This window comes from Peromyscus leucopus, chromosome 22 (genome assembly GCF_004664715.2).
Source record: "Peromyscus leucopus breed LL Stock chromosome 22, UCI_PerLeu_2.1, whole genome shotgun sequence".
Classification (NCBI taxonomy): domain Eukaryota; kingdom Metazoa; phylum Chordata; class Mammalia; order Rodentia; family Cricetidae; genus Peromyscus; species Peromyscus leucopus.
The window spans coordinates 9,515,334-9,538,610 of NC_051081.1; the positions used below are offsets into that span (position 1 = coordinate 9,515,334).

A 23,277-nucleotide genomic window follows, 5' to 3' on the forward strand; every position below is an offset into this window, starting at 1 on the left:
ATTGTTAATTCCTGTTATCTTTTGGTGGTAGTGGTGTGTGTGTTTCTCTTCTTTGGGATTGACCGCTGTGGGCTTATCTATTGCTTGTGTTTTCTTGGATGTATCTGACTTCCTTAGGTTAAAATTTTCCTTCTAGTGCTTTCTGTAGGGCTGGATTTGTGGATAGGTATTGTTTAAATCTTGTTTTATCTTGGAATGTGTTGTTTACTCCATCTATGGTGATTGAAAGTTTTGCTAGGTATATTAGTCTAGGCTGGCACCCATGGTCTCTTAGTGTCTGCATTATATCTGTCTAGTTCCTTCAGATTTTCAAAGTCTCCATCGAGAAGTCAGATTTTATTCTGATGGGTCTGCCTTCATAAGTCACTTGGCCTTTTTTCTTTGTTGCTCTTAATATTCGTTATTTTTCTATTTGTTTGGTAGTTTAATTGTTATGTTGTGAGGGGAATTTAGGGAGGGTCTAGTCTGTTTGGTGTTCTATAGGCTTCTTGTATCCTCATAGGTATTTCCTTCTTTAAGATGGGAAAGTTTTCTTTTATGATCTTGTTGAATATATTTTCTGTGCCTTTGAGTTGGTATTATTCTCCTTCTTCTATCCATATTATTCTTAGATTTGGCCTTTTCATGGTGTCCTAGATTTACTGGACAGTTTGTGTTATGACTTTTTTAGCTTTTGTGTTTTCTTTCACTGACAAATCTATTTCCTCTATTGTATCCTCTACACCACAGATTCTCTCTTCCATCTCTTGTATTCTGTTGGTTATGCTTGCATCTGTGTTTCCTGTTGGTTTACTCAGATTTTCTATTTCCAACATTCCCTCTGTTTGTGTCTTCTTTATTGTTTGTATTTCACTTTTCAGGTCTTGAACTGTTTCCCTCACATGTTTAATTGCTTTTTCATGGTTTTCTTCGCTTTCTTAGGGGTTTTATTGATTTCTTTCATTTTTTTGTCTTTTCCTCAATTTCTTTAAGGGAATTTTTCATTTTTTCTTGAATGGCCTCTATTATCTTCATGATGCTATTTTTAAGGTCACTTTCTTCTGCTTCTTCTACATTGTAATGTTCAGGTCTTGCTGTTAGAGGAGGGTTAGCTTCTGGTGATGCCATATTGCTCTTTGTTTTGTTGTATGTATTTTCATTGACATCTGCCCATCTCTTCCTCTAATAGGTGCAAGAAGTGTCTGTGTCTGAATGAGTTGCTATTGGTCCACTCTGTGTTTGTTGTGTCTGTGTCTCAGAGGGCCCTTCTGGGTCCAATCTTAGCTCGCAGTCTAGTTGGCAGATTCTGTATCTCAGGGAGCTGTTCTTGGCACAATCCAAGCTAGCTGATTCTGTGACTCACAGAGCCACTCTTGGTCTTATCAGGGCTCTTTGTCCAGTCAGACCTGACAGATTCTGTGTCTCAAGAAGTCTCTCTTGGTCCAATGAGCGCCGGCAGACTCTGTATCTCAGAAAGCCACTCTTGGTCCAATGATGGCTGCTGGATTCCCTGTCTTAGGAAGTTACTCTTGGTCCAATAAGAGCTGGTGGTTTGATTTCCATGTCTCTGAAAGTTACCAGGATCACTGGTGGATGGTTATTGGGCCAGGGCGTGGAACTTGTAGATTGCAGGGTCTGTTGTGGGTTTTTGGTGTGTGGGGCCTTCCCGCAGGGGAACCAACTGGTGGCCAGCAACTGGTGCAGAGTTGGGTGGGGGTTCCTGGGAACTGGCTGTGTCCCAGGGCCTGGGTCCTAGTGGCAGGACTCTGTGTGGGAGAAGAGTCATTCATCTCTGGAGCAATCCAATCTGTATCTCTTAATAATTTACTACAATTTAAATGAGCTGCACAAATTAATATCGTAAACAAGAGCAGAAATATACATATAGTATAACAAAATTAACCCCCTAAAGAAAGCCAAGAAACCCATGAAAAAGCAATTAAATATGTGAAGGAAACAGTTCATATAGCCCAGAAACCTATTTTTTTTGTAGCAAAAGCTATATCCACCACACACCATGTTGCACAGCTTGCATAAACTTCTGTGTAACTCAGTGGGAATATGCCATGCTGTAGGTCAAGACCACAAGCCATGGACCCACTATAGAGTAGCTCAAGCCTGCAGGCTGCAGCTGTCCTGAGAGAGACATCTAGGAATCTGCTTTTAGCTCTATTTTAGAATCTTTTTTTAAGCTTTCTCAAGTTTTAGGGAGAAAATCTTGTCCCACATTTTGGCATATAGGATTATACATAGTAAACTTATTCACTTTTTCTTGATTTTAATAGCATGATTTTTGTTTTTCCTCTTTAGGACAATATTGGCTTCGAGTTAGTCAGATATATACTTAATTATGCTAAAGTATATTCCATTATGCCCTTTTTTCTCTAGAATTTTAAGCATAATGATAGGCTGAATTCTATTAATGGTATTTGCTACAACTATTGCGATGATCATGTTATTTTTGTCTGTAAGTTTATTTGTATGACGGACTGTTTTTATTGACCTGCACATCTTGGATAAAGCCAAGTTGATTTGGCTGGATGATCTGTTTGCTATGTAATGACATTCATTTTGCAGTTATTTTATTGAGAGACAGGAGCCAATTTTATCAGTGGTATTGGTTTACAATTTTTTTCATTGTTGTTGTTTTTATCTTGCATTGTAATTTGAATAATTTTGGCATCTTAATAGCAGTTTGCAAGTATTCCTTCTATTACTATCTGTTGGAATAACTGCTGAAGTAATGGTTATAGTTCTTCTTTGAAAATCTGTTAGATTTTAATTTTGAATCCATTTTAACCTGGGCTCTATTAGATTGAAGTTTTTTTATTCATGGAGCAATCATCTTACTTCTGTTTATATGTTTACATTGTTCATTACCTCTTAGACTTTTTTGTCATTCAGATATGTATAGAAATTCAATTATTTGTTTAAACTTTTTACAGTATAACAAGATGTAGGCTGTTAAATATTCCTTATAACATTGTGAAATTGTTTGTTGTTTGCTATAATATTTTCCTAATTATCTCCAATTTTTATATATTTTGACTGTTTTGATTCCTTGTTTCTTTAATTTTTGATAAGATTATGTCAAAATGTTTATGTTTTCAAAAAACTAGCACTTAGTTTCATTTTTTGGTTTGCTTTTGTTACTATTGCATTAATTTCTAGACTGGTTTTTATTACATAGTCCAATCTATTGAATTTAGGACTGTTTATTTTTTGTTTTACCTAATTCTGGAGTTGAAAATTTAAGAGATGTATTTGTAAAATACTTGACATTTTGCAGGCACATATGTTTCTCTCATAGCCCCACTTTTAGGATCTCCAAGAAACTTTTTTTTTTTTTTTTTTTTTGGTTTTTCGAGACAGGGTTTCTCTGCGTAGTTTTGCGCCTTTCCTGGAGCTCACTTGGTAGCCCAGGCTGGCCTCGAACTCACAGCGATCCACCTGGCTCTGCCTCCCGAGTGCTGGGATTAAAGGCGTGCGCCACCACCGCCCGGCTTCTCCAAGAAACTTGATGCTTTGTGTATGCTTTTCTATGTTTTCAGAAACTTAACTTTCCTTGTTGTTTACTTTCTAACACATTTTTCTTCAATAGTGTATCATAGAACCTCTAACAGTTTACATAATTTCTAGATGTTCTTTTGCTGTTTGTTTCAAAATTTATATTATGAACAGAATCAGTGGAGTTATTGAAATTTTATTTTATTATTGGCTTTTTTGTGTTATAAACATATGTGAATTGTCATCTCTTTCATAGAAAGGTCTATGGGCTGCTGGATGCAATGTATATTCTTTAGTGTTTGGTTGGAGTATATGTGAGATACATTTGATGTATACTGTCATTTAGTTCTTATGTCTCTCCATTTATTTTTGCCTAGATGATCTTGTGTTTGACAAGGCAAAATATTGAAACCAATAATACTGAATTGGAGTTAATCAGCATCTTGATTTATAGTAAAATGTTATTTTAGAAATTGGTTGTGCCAGTGTATAGATATCATATGCATAGGACTGTAATGAATTCTTGGCTTATTGTTCCTGTGACTAGAATGAAGTATCCTATTTAATTTATTCTGATTAAATTTGTTTGAAAGCCATTTTATCAGATTTTAAAAGAGTGACACCAGCTTGTTTCCTGGTCTCATTTGATTAGAATTGTTTTTTTGAATCATTTAATTCTATGGTGATGTCTGATTTGAAGACAAGTTGAATTTCTTCTAAACAAATGAAAGTATGTCTTTTGTTTCTTAATGGATTTAACTTTCCTGTGTCTATTGGTTGGGGAATTGAATCTTTTAACATTTAAAGTTACAGAAAAATGTGAGTGGATCACTGTCATGTTGATGATGTTGTACTATTTATGTCCTTAGTCATACTTTTTTACTTCAATAGGTATAAATTTACTTTTTTGTATACCCTCTTTAATATGCTAATTAGTTTCCTCAGCCTAAATCATTAATTCTAGTATTCTCTATAGAACAGGCTAAAGATTTCATGCATACTAAGACTGTTAATATTTTGAAAAGTTTTTTCTTTCTCCTTCAAATATGCAGATAGTTTTGCTTGGCAACTGTGGTGTTTTGAAAGTTAAACTATATGGCTCCAGAATCTTCTGTTTTTAAAAGATTCCATTGAAATGTTTCTCTAGTTCTAATTTTGTTACAATTTTTGTTGGGTTATAGTGGTGGCTTGGGAGGGAGGACTGGGAGATCGGAGGAGGTGGGATCTGTGGGTGGTATATAGAGTAAGGAGAAAATTTCTTAATAAAGAAAAGTGGAAAAAATATATATATAATATTCTGAAACTGGAAAATTCAATGTGAAACTATTCAGTTTCTCTTTCCGATATAAATTCTAACAGTTTTTAGTTTCATTAATTCATAGGATAATTGTATGCTTAATTTTGGTATGTAATTTTTATATTGATTTTCATGCCTCTTAGATTAAAAATTACAAAAGTAAAGTTCACTGTATTGGAAATATATTTTTTCCAACAATAAATTCTGATTGTGTTTTTTTTTTCTCTTCCAACTCCTTTCAGATCCTCTCCACGTCTCTACTCATCAAATTTACACTTTTCTTTTTTTCTTTCATTAGAAAATAAAGAGGAATAGAAAATAAAATAAAATACAACAGAAAAGAAAACAGAGTAAGACAGAACAAACAAATAAATAGAAAAATAGAGTCATAAAAATGCCCAAGAACATGTAGAGACACACATATTCACACACTGATAAATTCCATACAGGAACTGAATCAGAAACCATGATATACAAGCAAAATACCTATGAGACAAAAAGAAAAAATGAAAAGGATAAAACTCCAGAAAAAGCATTGTGAGATAAAACAACAACAAAGCAAAACAAAAATTTAAATAAAACAAAAACTAAAAAAAAGTTGTTTTGTGTTATTCATTTATTGATGGGCATAAGACCTGCACTTAAATGTAGTGTGTATACTCAATAAGACTCTGTTTAAGAAAATTAATTTTTCCTTCATGAGCAATTATTAATTGGAGATAGCTTCTAGGATATGTATGGATGCTTGTGTCCACTTCCCCTATCATCATGGATCCCGATCTTGCTTAAAGTCATGCCAGTCTTATACATACAGCAACAGACTGAGTTAGTATATGTGAAAGTTCTATTGTGCCTATAAGGCATTGTTCCCTTTGTTCCTTCCATCAGCAATGGCTTTTACACACTTTCAGCTTCCTCTTCATCAGAGATCATTGAGCCCTGAGGGGAGGATTTGATGGACATTTTCTTAGGACTGAGCATTCTAAGTTTTCTCACTCTCTGCAAAGTTAACGCTCCTTGTATTTGTTCAAATCCACTGCAAGATGAGGCTTTTCTGATGATTGTTGTACAAGATAGGAATATATAAGTTTAGCAGAATGCTCTTACCTGTCATTTTACTGCTGCATTGCATTAACAAAACTATAGTGCAGTGCTTGGTATTCTAAAACTATGGCCTTTCTAATCTTTTGTTCATGGGCGCATGAGTAGTGTCAGACATAGGTTCCCTCTTATTGAGTTGACCTTAAATATGAATAAAAATCGTAGATTATTACCACAACATTTTTGCCAACAATGTATGTATCTTACAGACAGGTTAGCATTTTGGATTAAAGGGTTTATAGCTAGGGTACTGTTTACCATCATCCTTTGTTAGATTCGGAGTAACTTGCAGTATCATTTATATTAGTTATTAATAGGACTGAAGGCTCTAGTTACGCAACCCATCATTTTCTCAAATTTTATCAATTTTCCTAGGCAGTGTGTCTTCAGCAATAGGACCTTGCTATTAGTTTGTAGAGTGTACGAAATATGCTAGGTAGGCCTGTATTGTTTGGTGTTTTCACAGGGGCCCCTCAGGACAGTCCATTAGATGAAAACCATTCCAAGTACTGTAGGTTTCCTTTAGTGACAAGAGAGGTCTATTGAGAAATCTCTTCATTTCCTAGTCTCTTACTAATAAACATACTTCAAACCTTTTTATTTCACAACAGATATGGAGCAGTGTTTAAGGTGTGGAATTAATCAATATGCCAATACACAGAGAATTCACTGCATTAAAAAAAGTGTGACCTTCCTATCCTATGAAGATGCCTTGGGGATGATTTTAACCTCCTTGTCCTTGTGTTTCTCTGGACTGACAGTTTCTGTTCTTGGTGTCTTTGTGAAACACAGAGCCACTCCAATTGTGAAAGCTAATAATCTAACACTTAGCTATATTCTGCTTATCTCCCTCACTTTCTGTTTTCTCACTGCTTTGATCTTTATTGGTCATCCCAACACAGCCACTTGCATTCTGCAGCAGATTGTATTTGCAGTTGTGTTCACTGTAGCCCTTTCCACTGTCTTAGCCAAAACTATTACTGTGTTTCTAGCCTTCAGAGTTACCTCTCCAGGAAGAAAGATGAGGTGGTTCCTGATATCAAGAGTACCTAACTTCATAGTGCCCATCTGCACTCTGATCCTACTTATTCCCTTCGGCATCTGGCTGGGGACATCACCTCCTTTTATTGACATAGATGAACGCTCAGAATATGATCACATCATCATTGTGTGCAACAAGGGCTCAGTCACTGCCTTTTATTGTGTCTTGGGATACTTGGGTTGCCTGGCAATGGGGAGCTTCACCCTGGCTTTCCTGGTGAGAAACCTGCCAGATACTTTTAATGAAGCCAAGTTGATAACATTTAGCATGCTGGTGTTTTGTAGTGTCTGGGTCACCTTCCTTCCTGTCTACCAAAGCACCAGGGGCAAGGCTGTGGTGGCCACTGAGGTATTTTCTATCTTGGCTTCTGGTGCTGGCCTACTAGGATGCATTTTTCTCCCCAAGTGCTACATTATTTTGTTAAGGCCAGAAAGAATCTATAGTTATCAGTGTAGGAATAAAAAACATTTTAGAACTAAAAACTGAAAATTGAACTTGTTTGTTTCTTAAATTGAGGATCTTGGGCCAGTTACAATACAACTCAATCATCAAATTGTACTCTTGGTTTTGATTTTACAAACATATGGCTCTTGGATTGTTCTAGTATTTGAAGCACTATAAACTGTAGTCATTAACCCTTTCCCTTTCCCCCAAATTTATTTTCAGAAATACATGATTCTTGCTTTAAATATGTACCTTGTCATCTTGGAAGCTACAATAGGTATCTTGTTTATTGAGTCCCTATGTTTTGCTTTCTGACACTATATCATCCAAACCAAAATATCTGCACTTCATTATTTCATATTACATGTATCAAAATTCCTATTGTTACATTGTATTTTTGTATCTTCTAATGTATTAAATTCTACATGTATTTGTATATTTTCTAAATTACATTGAATATATCCACATACTCCCTTCATATACTAACTTTAACCTTATCATTTAACAGCAGTTTTTGAATCATCTTTAATTTTTCTAACAGTTTTAAACTTTGGCTTTTTATGAGTCTTTGCCTATTAAACTCTGGCTGAATTTGCTATATTGATGTTTTTGGAGACTATTCATTTGTATCTTTATTTGCCATCATTTAACATTTGAAAAAATATCTAATTTCAGCCAATGCCAGCAACAAATCCTTGGGTAATCCCAAAAAGTATATCTAAATGAAGAAAAGGCACAGCTGTTATCAAGCTACCTGTATCTGCAGCTTATGTAGCTTCTGTACTCTGAAGACTTCCTGTGTCCTCACTTCCCCTGAGAAGTTCACTGTTTTAAAAGAATTGGGACTTTAAAAAATCAATCTACATCTTTGAATAAGAAATTATACTTTATTTCCAGTGATTACTCACATCTTTCTCAATCTTTGTAATGGGAGTCTATAGCCCCATGAACCTACCTATTTCTTGGAATTTTCACTTTTAAACAGAAAGTCTGTGTAATTCTTAATATATTAGGTATCATCTATGTGGAAATATGTCAAGAAACATACTATGTTTTATTTGTTTGGCTAAAATGTGTTAACCCAAGTTGTCTGGCACTCACACTTTTCCTCCATAATAAAATGTTGTAATACAGGTGCATGTCTTTGAGAATACTTTCATAGTAACAGAATGCTTGAAGAAAATAATGTTACAATCAGACAGTGGTATTTCAGTTCTTTTCTCTACAAGTAAGTTTTTGAAAAGGGGGGTAAAAAAATTCTACAAGATTGAGCAATTGTTTGGTTAGGCAGCACATGCCTTTAACCCCAGCCCTTGGGAAGCAGAGCCAGGTAGATCCCTGTGAGTTTGAGGCCAGCCTGCTCTACAGAATGAGATCCAGGAGAGGCACACAGGAAAACTTTGTCTCAAAAAAAAAAAAAAAAAAAAAAAAAGATTGAGCAATTGGAATGTGTACACAATGGGCAAACAGATCGTCTTTGGCAATTGAGCTGTTTGAGAGGAGTGGCTCTAAAGAAAAAAGAAAACTATGAGCAGGTGAACATCCAAGGCTGTGGCTTTTATGTTGGCAGTTTTGCTATTTTCCATGCACAATACTTACTGATGAATGAGAGATTGTGAGAAGAGATAAACCATATGAGATTCTCTACATATTTCAGGTTTGTAAAATATCTTCCTTGTGCATCTGACAGTAGGAATTAAAATTTGTTCTTCAAATGATCTGATTTACTGCATTTGCATTTTTTGAGTTATATCTACCAAAATACAATATTTTGAGAGATATTCCCTCACAAAAATTGAGGAATCTTCATTAAAGTTTTATTAAAATAGTACTGAAGACTCTATTTAGAATAACACTGTAAATGTGATACCTATTTCCATATATGGTGTGCTTTGTTTTAGAGATACTTTATTTCTCCAAGGATTGCATTTTGGAGATTTAGTTGCTAGGAGTTCCATGTCTAACTAGTACAGCTGTTAACAGGTAGGGCTTCAAAGTTTTCTATCAGCCCAATTCATCTTTACTCATCCTTACCCACACACTTCAACCGATAAAACTATGATTATTTATTGTGATAGTTAATCTTTATTGTTAAGTTGATAGGATCTAGGATCTAATAGGAAACAATCTTCTGAATGTGTCTGTGATATACTCACATTTGAGTTTGATTTTTAACCTAGACTTTGATATGTCTTTTTCTCCATTTTAATAAAGGAAGCTAAACTGGGGGTGCAGTTAGACCAGGAAACTTGGATCTCTGCTCATAGATGACAGTCTATAATTAGGCGCTGGGTACTTCTATGTATCAATTTCTTTGTACAGCTTGGGAACATGACACCTAGAACACTTAATAATTTCAGGTCTCTAAATTATAGCCTTGTTTTCTCCTTCCCTGGCATATTTCTGGATATGACTTGTGATGTTGTTGACAAGCTCTTCCACATGTTGCCTGTGGATAACACTTCATTTCCTGAGTCATAAAGACCCCTTTTAATCCTGACTTCTAACTTATTCCACAATACCATCATTTCTAGAGGCACCTTGTTGTCATCATGTTTTCTGATGACACTGAATGTGTAAACTGGTGAACCAAAGGATTTTCCAGATGATTATCTAGAGATAGTAACACACTGTTACTGGCATGTGTAGCTAATATTATGCTTACTGACAAGGCTCACCTCTTCACTGAGCAGCCCAGCTTCGTATGCTCTCCATCTTTCTTACACAAGATTCCTCCAAACCCATCAGACAACTCACCATGCCTTCATATCTCAGGCTACTATTACTTCTCATTTACTCCTTGACTCAGAAAATGTCTATGAGAAGCCACACATCTTGAGATTCACTCGGCCTTAGAGAGCTCACCTTTTCCTATTCTTCTAAGCTCTATCTTAAGTGCTGCTCCCTGAACAATACTGTGATCTCATTAAAGGCTCTACAAGTTCAGCAACAGCATTCTGAACCACCTGCCCTATCTGCAAAAATATTATAAATCTCTCCATACTGAGAATTTTCAAACATACCAACACTCTCTACCATAACCACACTTTCTCACACAAAACATGTCTTTTACTTAGAGTGGGCATCTCCAGGCTATATGGCACCTGCAGTGCACCAAGAGTCTTCTCAGTTTTCCTCAATGCCTAAGGTCTATTGATCATGTTGTTCCATCGTTTTGCTGTTATAGAGATCTCTGCATGTATTGTGAACTGGACAAATTAGGAGTAAGAAGAAGACATGACAGTGGCAAGATAAATATGGGTCAAATTTCTTTCATATGTGTTTATGTATCTGTGTCTGACTATATCTGTCTCTATGGAAGTATACATATATGAATCGATGATTCCCACACAGGGTATTTTAAAATAGGAGCTTATTATTCATTTTATTTAAAAATAAAACACATAATGATCATAATAAAATAAAATTGTTAATGAAAATCACCACCCAGTACTGAGGTATTTATCTGGCTTCTTGGGCACATCAAACTATTTTGTTTAAATGGATTAAACACAAAGACACAATTAAAATTAAACTTGTTGCTAGATTTTTTAAACTCAGCTATTTGAAAATAACTGATAATTTTCGGCCTAGTTTTTGGTTTTAAATGTTTGTTCTGTCTTTGAATGACAGAGAATTGAAATAGGACATTTCTGGAATTCAAAATGATTGACACTAACTGTATTCATGGACCTCATCAACATGTCTATTGCAAATAATTGCTCAAGAATCCCTTACTCTAACACCATGATATATGTTCATATGATTTCAATTATGACATTGTTTAACCTGAATATTTAGGACATGGTAGCCATTGCACTGTATTTGGAAATAATCATTCTACCCCTTTCCTGCCTATGTAGGGTACATTCAAAGAACAAATTCTATCAACTTTCTTGTTTTTGACATTGAGAATATAAACAATAAACTCTACATTTTACCTAACTTAACTAAGGTATCTGAAGTCTATAATCTCCTCAATAATGTTAATAATATGCTGCAAATGTTTTTGAAATAGTTATTAGGAAAGACCATGAAGTTACATAATCACAAGTGTAGGTGAGCTTGTAAGTCTGTCTCAGTAATTGCCAGATTTTTGTGGATAATATACATAAAACCAGATGAAGACACTGCTTGAATTCTACATATTACTATAGATGAAATGTAAAGGTAAAGGATAAAAATCACTTCTTTGAAGCCAACATGGTGCACTTGAACCATGAAAAACAAGTCCCTGAAAATGTGTATCTGAAAGAATCCTACTTTTAGTTAACTCAAAGCCATATGGCTGGTCAATGTGCTGAGTGTACATAGTTGACTGCAGTGTGTTCTATTCTTGTGAAAAATCCAGTGTAAGTCCTTCCTTGACTGAAGAAACATTATTAAAGTGGAACGGTTTTAGAATGCAAAAGATCAATGAAGGGGAGAAAGATTATTAAATGTTGTCTTCTGGCCATGGCACAGCTTATACAATAATGAAATCATAGAAACTATTTTTCACAAGAATGTACATGTCAATATTTAGTCATAGATTGGAGGGGAAATAGTGGGTATTGCTGTGGGATGTCTTTCTTACGTTTGATAAATAAAGCTATTTGGCCAATAGCAAGGCAGAGTAAGGTAAGGAAGTACATTCAAACTGAAGACAGAGATGAAGAAGGGTGGAGTCAGGAGAATTGCCAGCCCAAGGAGTAATAAGGTGTCAGCATACTGGTAATGCCACAGCAATGTGGCAGCATATAGATTAATAGAAATAGGTTGGATTAAGTTATAAGAGCTAGTTAATAATAAGCCTGAGCCATAGGTCATAGAGTTTGTAATTAATGTAAGCCTCTGAGTGATTATTTTATAAGCAGCTGTGAGAGCTCAAGTGTGAGATGTTCATCCAGACTCTGGGACTAGGCAGGGCTGAGAAACTTCCTCCTACAGAATATTGTCTACTTTCTTGGCAGCCATTGGTTGTTTGGGGTACAGAGGGTATGCTATGTCTTCCTAAATGTTTGTTTCTGCTTTTCTCTTAAGATTTAACACTATTGGTCTTCTAATAGTTCCAGTTCAATTAAAATTTAAAGCTGACTTTGGAGTTGGAGAATGACTCTCTCCTTCTTTAAACTCAAGCATGTTGTTAAAAGGAAAATGCAAACTCCCTGTATCATGCCAGAATAAAAGAACAATCTTCTTCTATGGGACAGGACAAAAGCCAAATTAATTAAGGGACTATTCCATTACTAATCTCAACTCTTTGATTCTATTCTGATTCTTCAAACTTTTCTTAAAGTATAAATTTTATATCGAAATTTAATATATATATATATATATATATATATATTTATATATATATACATATATACTTTTTAAACTTTGTTAAGATATGAATGGTCAGGGGTTGGGGATTTAGCTCAGTGGTAGAGCGCTTGCCTAGCAGACACAAGGCTCTGCGTTCAAGCCTCAGCTCCCCCCCCAAAAAAAGATATGAATGGTCATATAGAGTACTAACTAATTCTAGAAAAAAAGGCTTCAATTAGCTGCATATATATGTCTTTGTGTTTGAGTCTCTTATCAGTTTTCTGCAGGAAATCACGGCCAGACCTAACATCAACTGAAGTCTCCAGGAAGAAGATGGGGCCCCACAACAACAACAATTCCACGTGGACAATAATAATATCATTAAGCTAACAAACATCATCTACAGATCAGCTTTTGGACTACAAAGTGCTCAGAGCAATTTTGAGAGGGCTAGCTGAGATGATCCAGTCTCAAAGACTACTTGAATAAGGACTTGAGATAAACCCTGAACTTTGGCATTATACACAGACTGGATAATGAAGGATATAGTTACCTTTCCTAGAATTTGACAATTAACCTAAGATTTTTCTTTCAGGATAAAGATAACTTCACCCATACCCAGCAGGAAGCAATTTTAAGAATACGACACCCACATTCCCAAAGAGGTGATATGGCGTGGGTGGTCTTTTGGTCTTTTTAATGGGTTTGGATCTGGGATAATTTTCATTGTTTACAGGGGTTGGTTACAAGTTGTTGTCAAGGGTTAAGAAAAATGCTAAGCAAACGAGATTAGATTTAAGGTTTTTGTTTTAAAAAGAAAGAAAGAAAAGAAAAGAAAAAAAACAATTACTAGTTTTAAATACTTTACATTGGATTGGATTGTTTTATATTGTATACAAATTATATATATAGAAATTGATATTGTTAGAAAATGCTATATGTATATTTCTAATTGTACTTATACCGTTCATTTAACAATGTAATGCAATATTCTGATACTTGAATGTTAATATTACCAACTATTAGGATATAAAGAAATGAAAGTTAGTAGTTAGACATTACAATAGAACTTGTAGTCATATTAGATATGTTTTAAAAATTGAGCAAATATATTTTAGATAGACAGGTCATCTTCAAACCCTTCAGAAATCTACAGAATATGGCATTTAAAATATTTTAATAACTTAGAAATTTTTTCTTTTTTGTTATGTCTATGAGACATGTCGGCTCCTGGCAGTACCAATCTACTTCAGAGAGATTATGGGCACTGAAGAAACCGCATATGGAGTTAACTTTCATTGTGGCAAAAGTTAACCACTGGACAACAAAGTATCCTCGAATCAACTGTTGACAAACAGGACAGACAGGACACGAAACAAAGGACTGCTGATTTTTGCCAAAACAAGTGTGGTTATGGCTTTATCAAAAGGCATCTTCTGGGGACCAGGACAATATGGCACCATCCCTGAAGTGGCCTTTGCACTCCGGAAAAGGTACAGTGCTCTTTTCTTCTAAGGCAGCTGAACAGGCAGTGGGCCAATGGCTTCTGATGTGCAATGGAACAGCAGATGAAACAGTTATTCTTGAAGAGTAACTAAGCTCATGCCTTTGAATAGTAGAATGGCATTTAATAGAGGGATGTGGAGAAGAACAGGATGCTGAGATGAAGCCATATATACACAGCCAAGAAGAATGGACAGCTGAATTCAAAAACCATCAAGAATTTCCAGAATTTAAAATCCTGAATCATGACAGGACACTAGTGGAATTCAGGTGTTTCTGGTACATGGACTGCTCTCACCCAATGTGAGGTTGAACTGTTGACCTTGTGTACATCCTACTTCACAAATGAGTCTGTAAGATATGCTAAGCCTATAGGCTGAAGATGATACCCCAACACTGAGGAGAAACCTCAGGTGACTGTCCAGGCAGCTGGCTGTTTCTGTCAACTCACAAATTTTTTGGAAGTTGCTTGCATGCCCTTCCTGTTTTTATTTTTGTTAGCTAATATTATTTCCTTCTTGGGTCTCTGAGGGAGTTGAAGATTAGTTAGTTATAGTTGAAGATTAATTAGGATAGAAAGTGAATTAGATACATTTTGGACTTACCAAAATAGGATAGATAATGGAATTATTTTCTCTGAATTTGTCAAATACAAATGGACTAGACATTGTTTAGGTATTTATTACTTGTTATATATTGTATATAGTTATTGTACTTCTGTATATAGTTTTTCTTATGTTAGTTATAACCTTTTTCCTTTTTTCTTTTTATTAAAATAGAAAAGTGGAAATATGGTGGTATTTTATTTGTACTGAAATGTGATTTTAATTGTATGTCAATAAATAAAGTTGCCCAGGGGTCAGAGCTATTAGAGTCATAGCAAAAGCTGAGCGTTGGTGGTGCACACCTTTAATCCCAGCACTTGGTAGGCAGAGATAGGTAGATCTCTCTGTGTCCAAGGATACAGCCAGCATTGGAGACACATGCCTTTAATCTCAATACCATAGAAGACCTGGAGGGCTGTACAACAGACAGTGATGAGGCAGTCATGTGGTTGGTTTTACAACCAATAAGAAGGCAGAACAGAAAGTCTATATAAAGACAAACAGACAGGAAGTAGCTCTCTTTCGGAGAGGTCTTTTGGCTTAAGAGGCTAGCTGCAGCAGGCAGGTAAGACTCTTAGCTCTGATCTCTTGGCTTTCTTCTTTGCATTGGTTCTGTGTTTCTTATTTAATAAGACGGTTGGTTACATCTACACATATGACCCAGCTATACCACTCCTTGGCATATGTCCAAAGAACTCAACATCCTATTCTACAGATACTTGCTCTGCCATGTTCATTACCGTATTTGCAATAGTTAAAAATATAAGTAATCTAAAATTTCTACAATCACCTAATGGATTGTGTAAATGTTGCACATATACACTGTAGAATATTATTAAGTGGTAATGAAAAACAAAATCATGGACTTTGCAAATAAGTGTAGTCTTTTTTCCACATGAAAGAAACATCTGTTCATGACAGACAAAAGTGTTACTATTTAGTTTACTTCAGTGATGCCTATATAGAGAATAATAGATGGAAATGTCCTTTTATACTTACTGATATTTTTATATTTGCATAGGGACTTACAGACAATATGTATTATGCTTAAAAAGTATGAGTTGCTGGTGGCAATGGGAACCCATGAAATTTAAATCAACAATTTGGAGCCTGCATGGGATTGGACTAGGCCCTCTGCATAAGAGAGACAGTTGTGTAGCTTGATGTGCTTCAGGGACTCGGGTTGTCATTTTTCTTATTTACTATGTACTTTGCTTTACAGAAGCTTCTCAGTTTCAGGAGGTCTCATTTACTAAATGTTGCTCTCAATGTCTGTGCTGGTATTAGATTTAGGAAGTAGTCCGCTGTGCCAATGCACTCAATACAACTTCCTACTTTCTCTTCTATCAGTTTAACTGGATTTATGTTGAGGTCTTTGATCCACTTGGACTTGAGTTTGTGCATGGTGATAAATATAAGTCAATTTGCAATCTTCTGCACATTGACATCAAGTTATGGCAGTACCAGTTGTTAAAGATCCTTTCTTTTTTCCATTGTACAGTTTTGGCTTCTTTATCAAAAATCAGGTGTTCATAGGTGTGCAGACTATTGTCAGGGTCTTCAATTTGATTCCATTTGTCCACATTTCAGTTTTAATGTCAACTGCAAGCTGTTTTTATTACTATAGTTCTCTAGTAGAGCTTGAAGTCAGGGATATTGATTCCTTCAGAAGTCATTTTATTGTACAGAATTGTTTTAGCTATCCTAGGTTTTTCGGTGTTGGTTTTTCAGTACAAAGTTGAATATTGCTCAAGCAAGTTTCAAGACAGCTACTTAGTGTGGTATCAGCCTGAGATGGGGATCCAGAGAGAGCCCACAACACACCAGTAGAGAAGAAGCAAAAGAGACTCTGGCCCATGTGGGTTGGAGACTATGGCTGAGTACATGTTAGGCATGACCCCCAGGCAAGCAGCTTTTTCATGAATTCATGCCACCAACTTTGGGTCTCCAGATGTGAGATGATTTGCTAAATGGTCTTATTAATAAAAAAAAAATCCAGAGCCAGATATTGGGGTAAAAACTCAGAGACCAGAGGAATAGGACAAGCCACAGCCAACCTTCCCTTACCGACTGCTCAGTCTCTGGAGAGAGCTACTTCCTGTTATGCTTATGCCTGTATCTTTTCTGTGCCTTGACATCTCGTCTCTTCACCCAGCTACATCACCTCCTCTTTCTGCTCAGCTCTATCACTTCCTGTCTGTCTGTACAGACCCACAGACCTCTATGGTTAACTAATGCTGGGAATTAAAGGCATGTGCCACCATCCCTGGCTCTGTTTACAGTGTGGTCTTGAACTCACAGAGATCCAGATGAATCTCTGCCTCCTGAATGCTAGGATTAAGGGCATGTGCTACCACTGCCTGACTTCTGGTTTTAAAATAGTGTCTGGCTTTTTCCTTTGATTCTCAGATAAGCTTTATTGGGGTATACAAATAAAATACCACCACAGCTGTCATCAGTGTTTTTCATCTAAGACATTCTAACAGGCATAGGATGGAATTTCCCAGGTGGCTGAGGATGTTGAGCAATTCCTTGAATGTCTTTTGACCATTTGAATTCTGTTGAGAATTCTCTGTTTAGATCTGTTCCCCATTTTAATTGGATTATTTGGTATTTTGGTTTTTTTTTTATTTCAAACAGTAATATAATTTTTATTATTATTTAGTTGAAAAATACATCTCCTCATTATATTTATAACCAAGAAATTAAATTGTATATTCAAGAATAATGTCATCTACTATATGCCAGGGATTGTGTTATGTTACATAAATTGAATAGTGGCCACCAAAATGAAAACAATATTTTATACATTTTGAGCAGTGGGATATGTGTCTACGTGTACAAGAAGACAAAACAGGATGGATGACAGGTAAAGTCATTCTTTGAAAACTTTAAAGTACTAATTTTAGGAACCATTACCACATCTCTGAGCAGTGAAATATGCAGATGCTCAAATGAAACACATCCATCTGTCAGATTTCATATCTCTGAGTACCATTTGGGTTACATCCTGAAGTAGTGAAGTTTAGTATTGTTCTTTCGAGTTCTGTGAAGAATTGTGTTGTGATTTTGATAGGGATTGCCTTTAATCTATAGATTGCTTTTGGCACATTTGCCATTTTTACTATGTTGATCCTACCTATTCAGGAGCATGGGAGATCTTTCCATTTTCTGATATCTCCTTAATTTTCTTTCTTCAAAGACTTAAAGTTCTTGTTATACAGGTCTTTCACTTGTTTGGTTAGAGTTACCTCCAAAATATTTTATCTTATTTATGGCTATTGTGAAGGGTTATATTTCTCTGATTTCTTTCTCAACCTTTATATTATTTGTATATAGGAGGGCTACTGATTTTTTTGAGTTAGTCTTGTATCTTGTCACATTACTGAAGGTATTTATCAGCTCTAGGAGTTCCCTGGTAGAATTTTTGGGGTCACTTATGTATACTACCCTATCATCTGCAAATAGCACAAGTTTGACTTCTCCCTTTCCAATTTGTATTCCCTTGATCTCCATTTATTGTCTTATTGCTCTAGCTAGAACTTTGAGTACTATGAATATATATGGAGAGTGGACAGCCTTGTCTTATTCCTAATTTTAGTGGAATTGCATTGAATTTCCCTCTATTTAGTTTGATGTTGGCTGTTGGCTTGCTGTATATTGTCTTTACTATTTTTAGGTATGTTTCTTGTATCCTGATCTCTCCAAGACCTTTATCATAAAGGGTTATTGGAATTTGTCAAAGGATTTTTCAGCATCTAATGAGAAGATCATGGGTTTTTTTTCCAGTTTGTTTATATTGTGTATTACATTGACAAATTTTTGCATATTGAACCATCCCTTCATCTTTGGGATGAAGCCTATTTGATCATGGTTAATATTTTGATGTGTTCTTGGATTCTGTTTGCTATTGTAATATATATATTGAGTATTTTTGCATCATGGTTCATAAGGAAGACTGGTAAATTTTTGTTTATTCTTTTTCTTATTTGTGTCTCTATATGGTTTAGGTAATTAGGGTAACTGTAGCCTTGTAAAAAGAATTTGGCAATGTTCCTTCTGTTTCTATTGTGTGAAACAATTTGACGAGAATTGGTATTAGCTCTTCCTTGAAATTCTGCTAGAATTCTGTGCTGAAACCTTCTGGTCCTGTTTTGTTTGTTTGTTTGGTTTGTTTTGTTTTTTGGGTTTTTTTCTGGGGGGGGGTACTTTTGATGACTGCTTCTATTTCCTTAGAGTTTATAGGTTTATTTAAATTGTTTATCTGGTCTTGATTTAATTTTGCAATATTGTTGCTTGATTTGAGCTGGGGTCACACTATATCTGATCCCAGGGGCAGGGGGTGAATAGATGCAGAACCAGATGACACAGGCTCTGGGAGGTTATAAGCAATCTCATTTATTAAACAAAGGACTGAGGTATTTATGTGTGTACTTTTTGGCAGGCTCTGCTTCCAGCTGCCATGGTGTTTCCTGGTTGGCTCTGGGTCATATGTCAGCAGTGGCCCTCTTAAGGGTCCAGTTTCAGGGTCCTCTAGGTCAAGATACTACTGTGCATGACAGAGCTCTTTGTTAACTTAAGGCATGGCCCAGTGCTTTTGGCCTTATCCACCTCATATCACCCTTTTTATTTTATTTTGTGGCCACTAGTGGGAATTAGAGTTCTTTGCTCTAGTCCTGTTATCCCCACCTCAGAGGTCCCCCAACATGGTGACTGTGTCTGTCTTAGGTTGACCTGCCTAACAGGCTCTTACCTGTCTCTGGCTACCAGCCCTCAGAGGGTGGTTCCCCTGGAAAGCGCCTAGGGTGCAAGAGCATTAGACAGATGCATCAGACAGAGGCATCACGAATTTCCGTGAGCCAAGCTCTTATTACTTCCTTATGGGGGGCAATGATTGGGGTGTACCAGAGCCATTAGCAGTTTCAGGGTCATTATATTGATGCAGCACTGCCAGGAAACATGAACTTAAGCAACAGAATTATTAAGATTATCATTCCCCCTATCATTTCTCATGCTATAATTTTTGAAGGGTCTATAATTGATTTTATATCATCTCAAATTTGTGAAAGAATGTTGTAGGTACCTCCAGTGGTTTCACATGTACGGAGTTCAGGCTTAAGATTTTATTAGAGAGTTGTACTGAAAGGTTTAAGAACTTTTTGCTCCACGATCCCAATGTAATCCCTTATTTGACTCCTGGCTTTTGTTATATTTGAGACTGAGTAAGGGGTTAAACAAAAGGAGGAAAATTGGGAATCATAGTTTCCTCTTACCAGCCATCTTAATGTCTGAATTTCTTCATCCAATAAATCTAGTTGTTGCTGTAAATTGAGTATAGCTGACTGGAAATGGAAATTAATCAGCTGTTGAGTGCTTAATGCTCAGGCTGATTCTTCTATGGCCTTATTAAGTGTTGAAGCAGTGACTCCCATTTGAACCAGGGAAGCTGTGGCTGCTGTGCCACCTGACACAGCAAGCAGAATAGTGGCCATTATAGCTGCTGTTATTCCAAAGTCTCTTTTTATTCTGGAACTTGTGAAGAGTTCCTACAATCATGTGCCCAATGAAAGCCTTTTTGGTATTTGGGGCATTTAATTTTGGGTTTAGCTTTGGGACAGTCATTATGAAAGTGACCTGACTGGCCACAGCCCCAGAAAGAATGGTCAGGTGGGTAGGGGGAGGACTTCTCACAATCATTATCTTTGGAAGCTAATAGTGCATTGAGGGAGGCTGTAAGGGCAGCTATGGGTCCTGCCTGAGGGTCCAGATCATGAGTAGTGATCACCCATTTATGGATGTTCTCATTACACACATCTGCAATTGCATTGTGGGTAGAAGAATTAAGCCCTCCCCATGTTAATTGCTTAAAGATCATTTCCCTGGTTGGGCCAGGATTGACCCATTTCTCCACTGCCTTATTGACGCAGGCTAAGTCAGTAAACATTCCCCATGGCTGCTGTATTAGATTACAAAAGTATGCAGTTGGTTCCCGAGGAGTACAGGATTTCAAAGATTTAAATGCAAGGTGAGAGACTTGCTGAAAATGGGCATTCAGGTCAATTTGGGCTTGGGTCATGGGACTAGCATATTGGCCCCTGCCAGTCAGTATGTCTAGGGATATAGCAATATTATATTGACTATTTAGGCATGCCTGTGTTTCAGCTTGTTCATAAGCACTCAGCCAATTAAGAAAAACTGTGGGGTCTAATACATTAAATTGCAACCAATCATAATAGTTTTGTAAATGTATTGTCCATTGTCATAGCACCTGTTCAAAATATGTCAAGTCAGGATCTGATTCATTCGTGGCTTTATGAATCAAACATAGATCCATAGAGGGGTGGGTACCCAGGGCTGGGTGGCAGCATTAGATCCTAAATTAACTGGAAAGGCTAATGGATTAGTAGATTGATACTTTATTGTTGGAGCTTGCATGAGGGGCTCAGGTACTGGAGTGGGGCAGGCCTTAGTTACTGAGGTTGGTTTTGCCTTAAGGGAATCACAGTGATTCTCTTCAGGGCATGAGGATGAAGGTAGGTCTGACCAAGGACAAAGACTTTCCTCTTTGGTAGGTGAGGCAGGAGAGGATTGTATAGGAGGTTTGTTTAATGGGTTGTCCGCATCCTCAGAATCTGGATCTACATCTGGAGGTGGGAAGTCAAGTGAGAGGGTATCCATCTTTTGTGTTTTACAGTGGTCATTAAAAGCTTTAACATCATCCATGGTACCTTCTTTTATACAAGCTATAATACCTAATAAAATAGGAATAAATGATGCATGAGAAGATTTACCTTCCTGAACTTCTGGGTTTTTTTTTGTTTTGTTTTTTGTTTTGGTAGGAATAAGATATGCATCCAAAGGGCTGGGTCCCAGATATTACCAGGAGATATTCCAGGGTGCTATGGCAGAGGCTTCAGCCCAGAAGCTAGCTAGGTTTGCATAATTGGTATGAATATCCCTGGTCTGTAGGAGAGCTTTAAGTGCTAATATCTGAGGTTCTTTTGCAGTAACAGGGAAATTACCCATTGTTAAAGAGAGGGTAAAATTATACTCTCCTGGAGATACTTGAGAAAGCTGTCATCAGGAGTTAAAAGCTGTAGCCCTTTTCTGATCAGAACTGCAGCCACTGAATGGGTCTGTGTGCTTCTGAGACAGGGCATGAAACTCTGTAGAAGCTTGGGGCCAAAAAACCCCTTAGTGATTGCAGCTGCAGCCACAGCCACCTGATGCCTGGAGACCAGACAGAAGGGACACGTCTTCTCTCCTGCCCATAGACCAGATGGGCACAAGAGAGTACTCAGATTTTAGGAGGATGAGTCTTCTGCCCCCACAACCAGGTGGGGGGAGAAAGTGCTCAAGGTTCAGGGGATCCTCCTCTCCACCTCAGGACTGGTGGGTAGAAGAAAGCCCTTGGGGTTCAGGTGGACACGCCCTCTCAGCAGGGGGGGAACAGCTTATCTGGGGGGAGGAGGGAGAGGCCAGGTTGTCCTGCATTTGGTTTGGCCTTAGAGGCAGGCTTATCTCAAAATGAGTAGGCATAGGACAGTGCTTGTGAGCCGCTGCCTGATGGGCAAGGTGGGACAGCACACTTCTGCTGCCTTTGTTATGCCTGGCCCTTGCCACCCGCCTCAGCTATCGCCTGAGTCTTTTTTTCTCTGGGGCACTCAGGTCGTGGCTCTGGCTCCCTGATCGAGGTGTGTGGCCCCACCACCGTGCAAATACCCAGACAGCCACTGTGGCTCACCACAGCAGCTGTGCCTTGCCTGGGCAAGCCACCGTGGGTGGGGCAGCTGCACAGGGCCCAGGCAAGCCGCCAAGGGCTGGGTAGCCATGTGGTGCCAGGACAAGTTGCCACGGATGAGGTAGTTGCTGTGTATACCGCCAGGGCAGCCTAAGCCAGGAGCAGGGCTTCTGGTAGCTCAGGGCACAGCCATGCCACTATGCAGATACCTTGCACTCACTCACTGCAGCAAAGACAGGCTGGCAAGCAAAGCCCTGGCTGGGCAAAAGCTTCTCCCTGCACTCGCTGGGGACAGCCAGGACAGGTTGGGGCACTGCTGCAAGGAAGAGCCTTAGGCAGGCAGCCGGGACAGCCAGTGAAAGCCTCTTCCTGTGCTCACTGAGGGCACCAGGGACAAGGAGGGATGCTGCTGCTGGGTGGGACCACAAGCAGTCAGCTGAAGCAGCTCCCTGCGCTCAAGGGCTATGGGTCCAGGACAGACCTGCATGGGGACAAAGCCTGGCAGGACAAAGGCAGGATGAGGATGGGCTAGAAATGTGGGAGAGGACAGACAGATGAACAACAGAACTAAAAGAACTGGCATACCATGAGAGGAGCATTCCCACTCCTCCCAGGGGGAGGGAGCAGGAGATTCCTGCAGGGAGTAGCCAGAACACCTCTCCGAGAATTTTAGATAATGGTCACCGCCCTTAACGGCTTTCAACTGATGATCATATAACCGGATTCAAGGATGGAATAATAGACTAATAGCCTTCGACTACACCCCAAAGGG

At 37.6% G+C, this 23,277-nt stretch overlaps 1 protein-coding gene across 1 annotated transcript in view; it reads left to right on the plus strand.

Annotated features, from left to right (window-relative positions):
- LOC114688745 (vomeronasal type-2 receptor 116-like) overlaps positions 1-22,659 on the plus strand; it is a 58,220-nt gene extending 35,561 nt beyond the window's left edge. Inside the window, exons 6-8 of the mRNA XM_037198001.1 lie at positions 6,496-7,393; positions 20,206-20,342; positions 22,433-22,659. Of these exons, the coding sequence (XP_037053896.1) occupies positions 6,496-7,393; positions 20,206-20,342; positions 22,433-22,659 (1,262 nt within the window). The remainder of the gene's footprint in view (positions 1-6,495; positions 7,394-20,205; positions 20,343-22,432) is intronic.
- Positions 22,660-23,277: the final 618 nt, after the last annotated feature.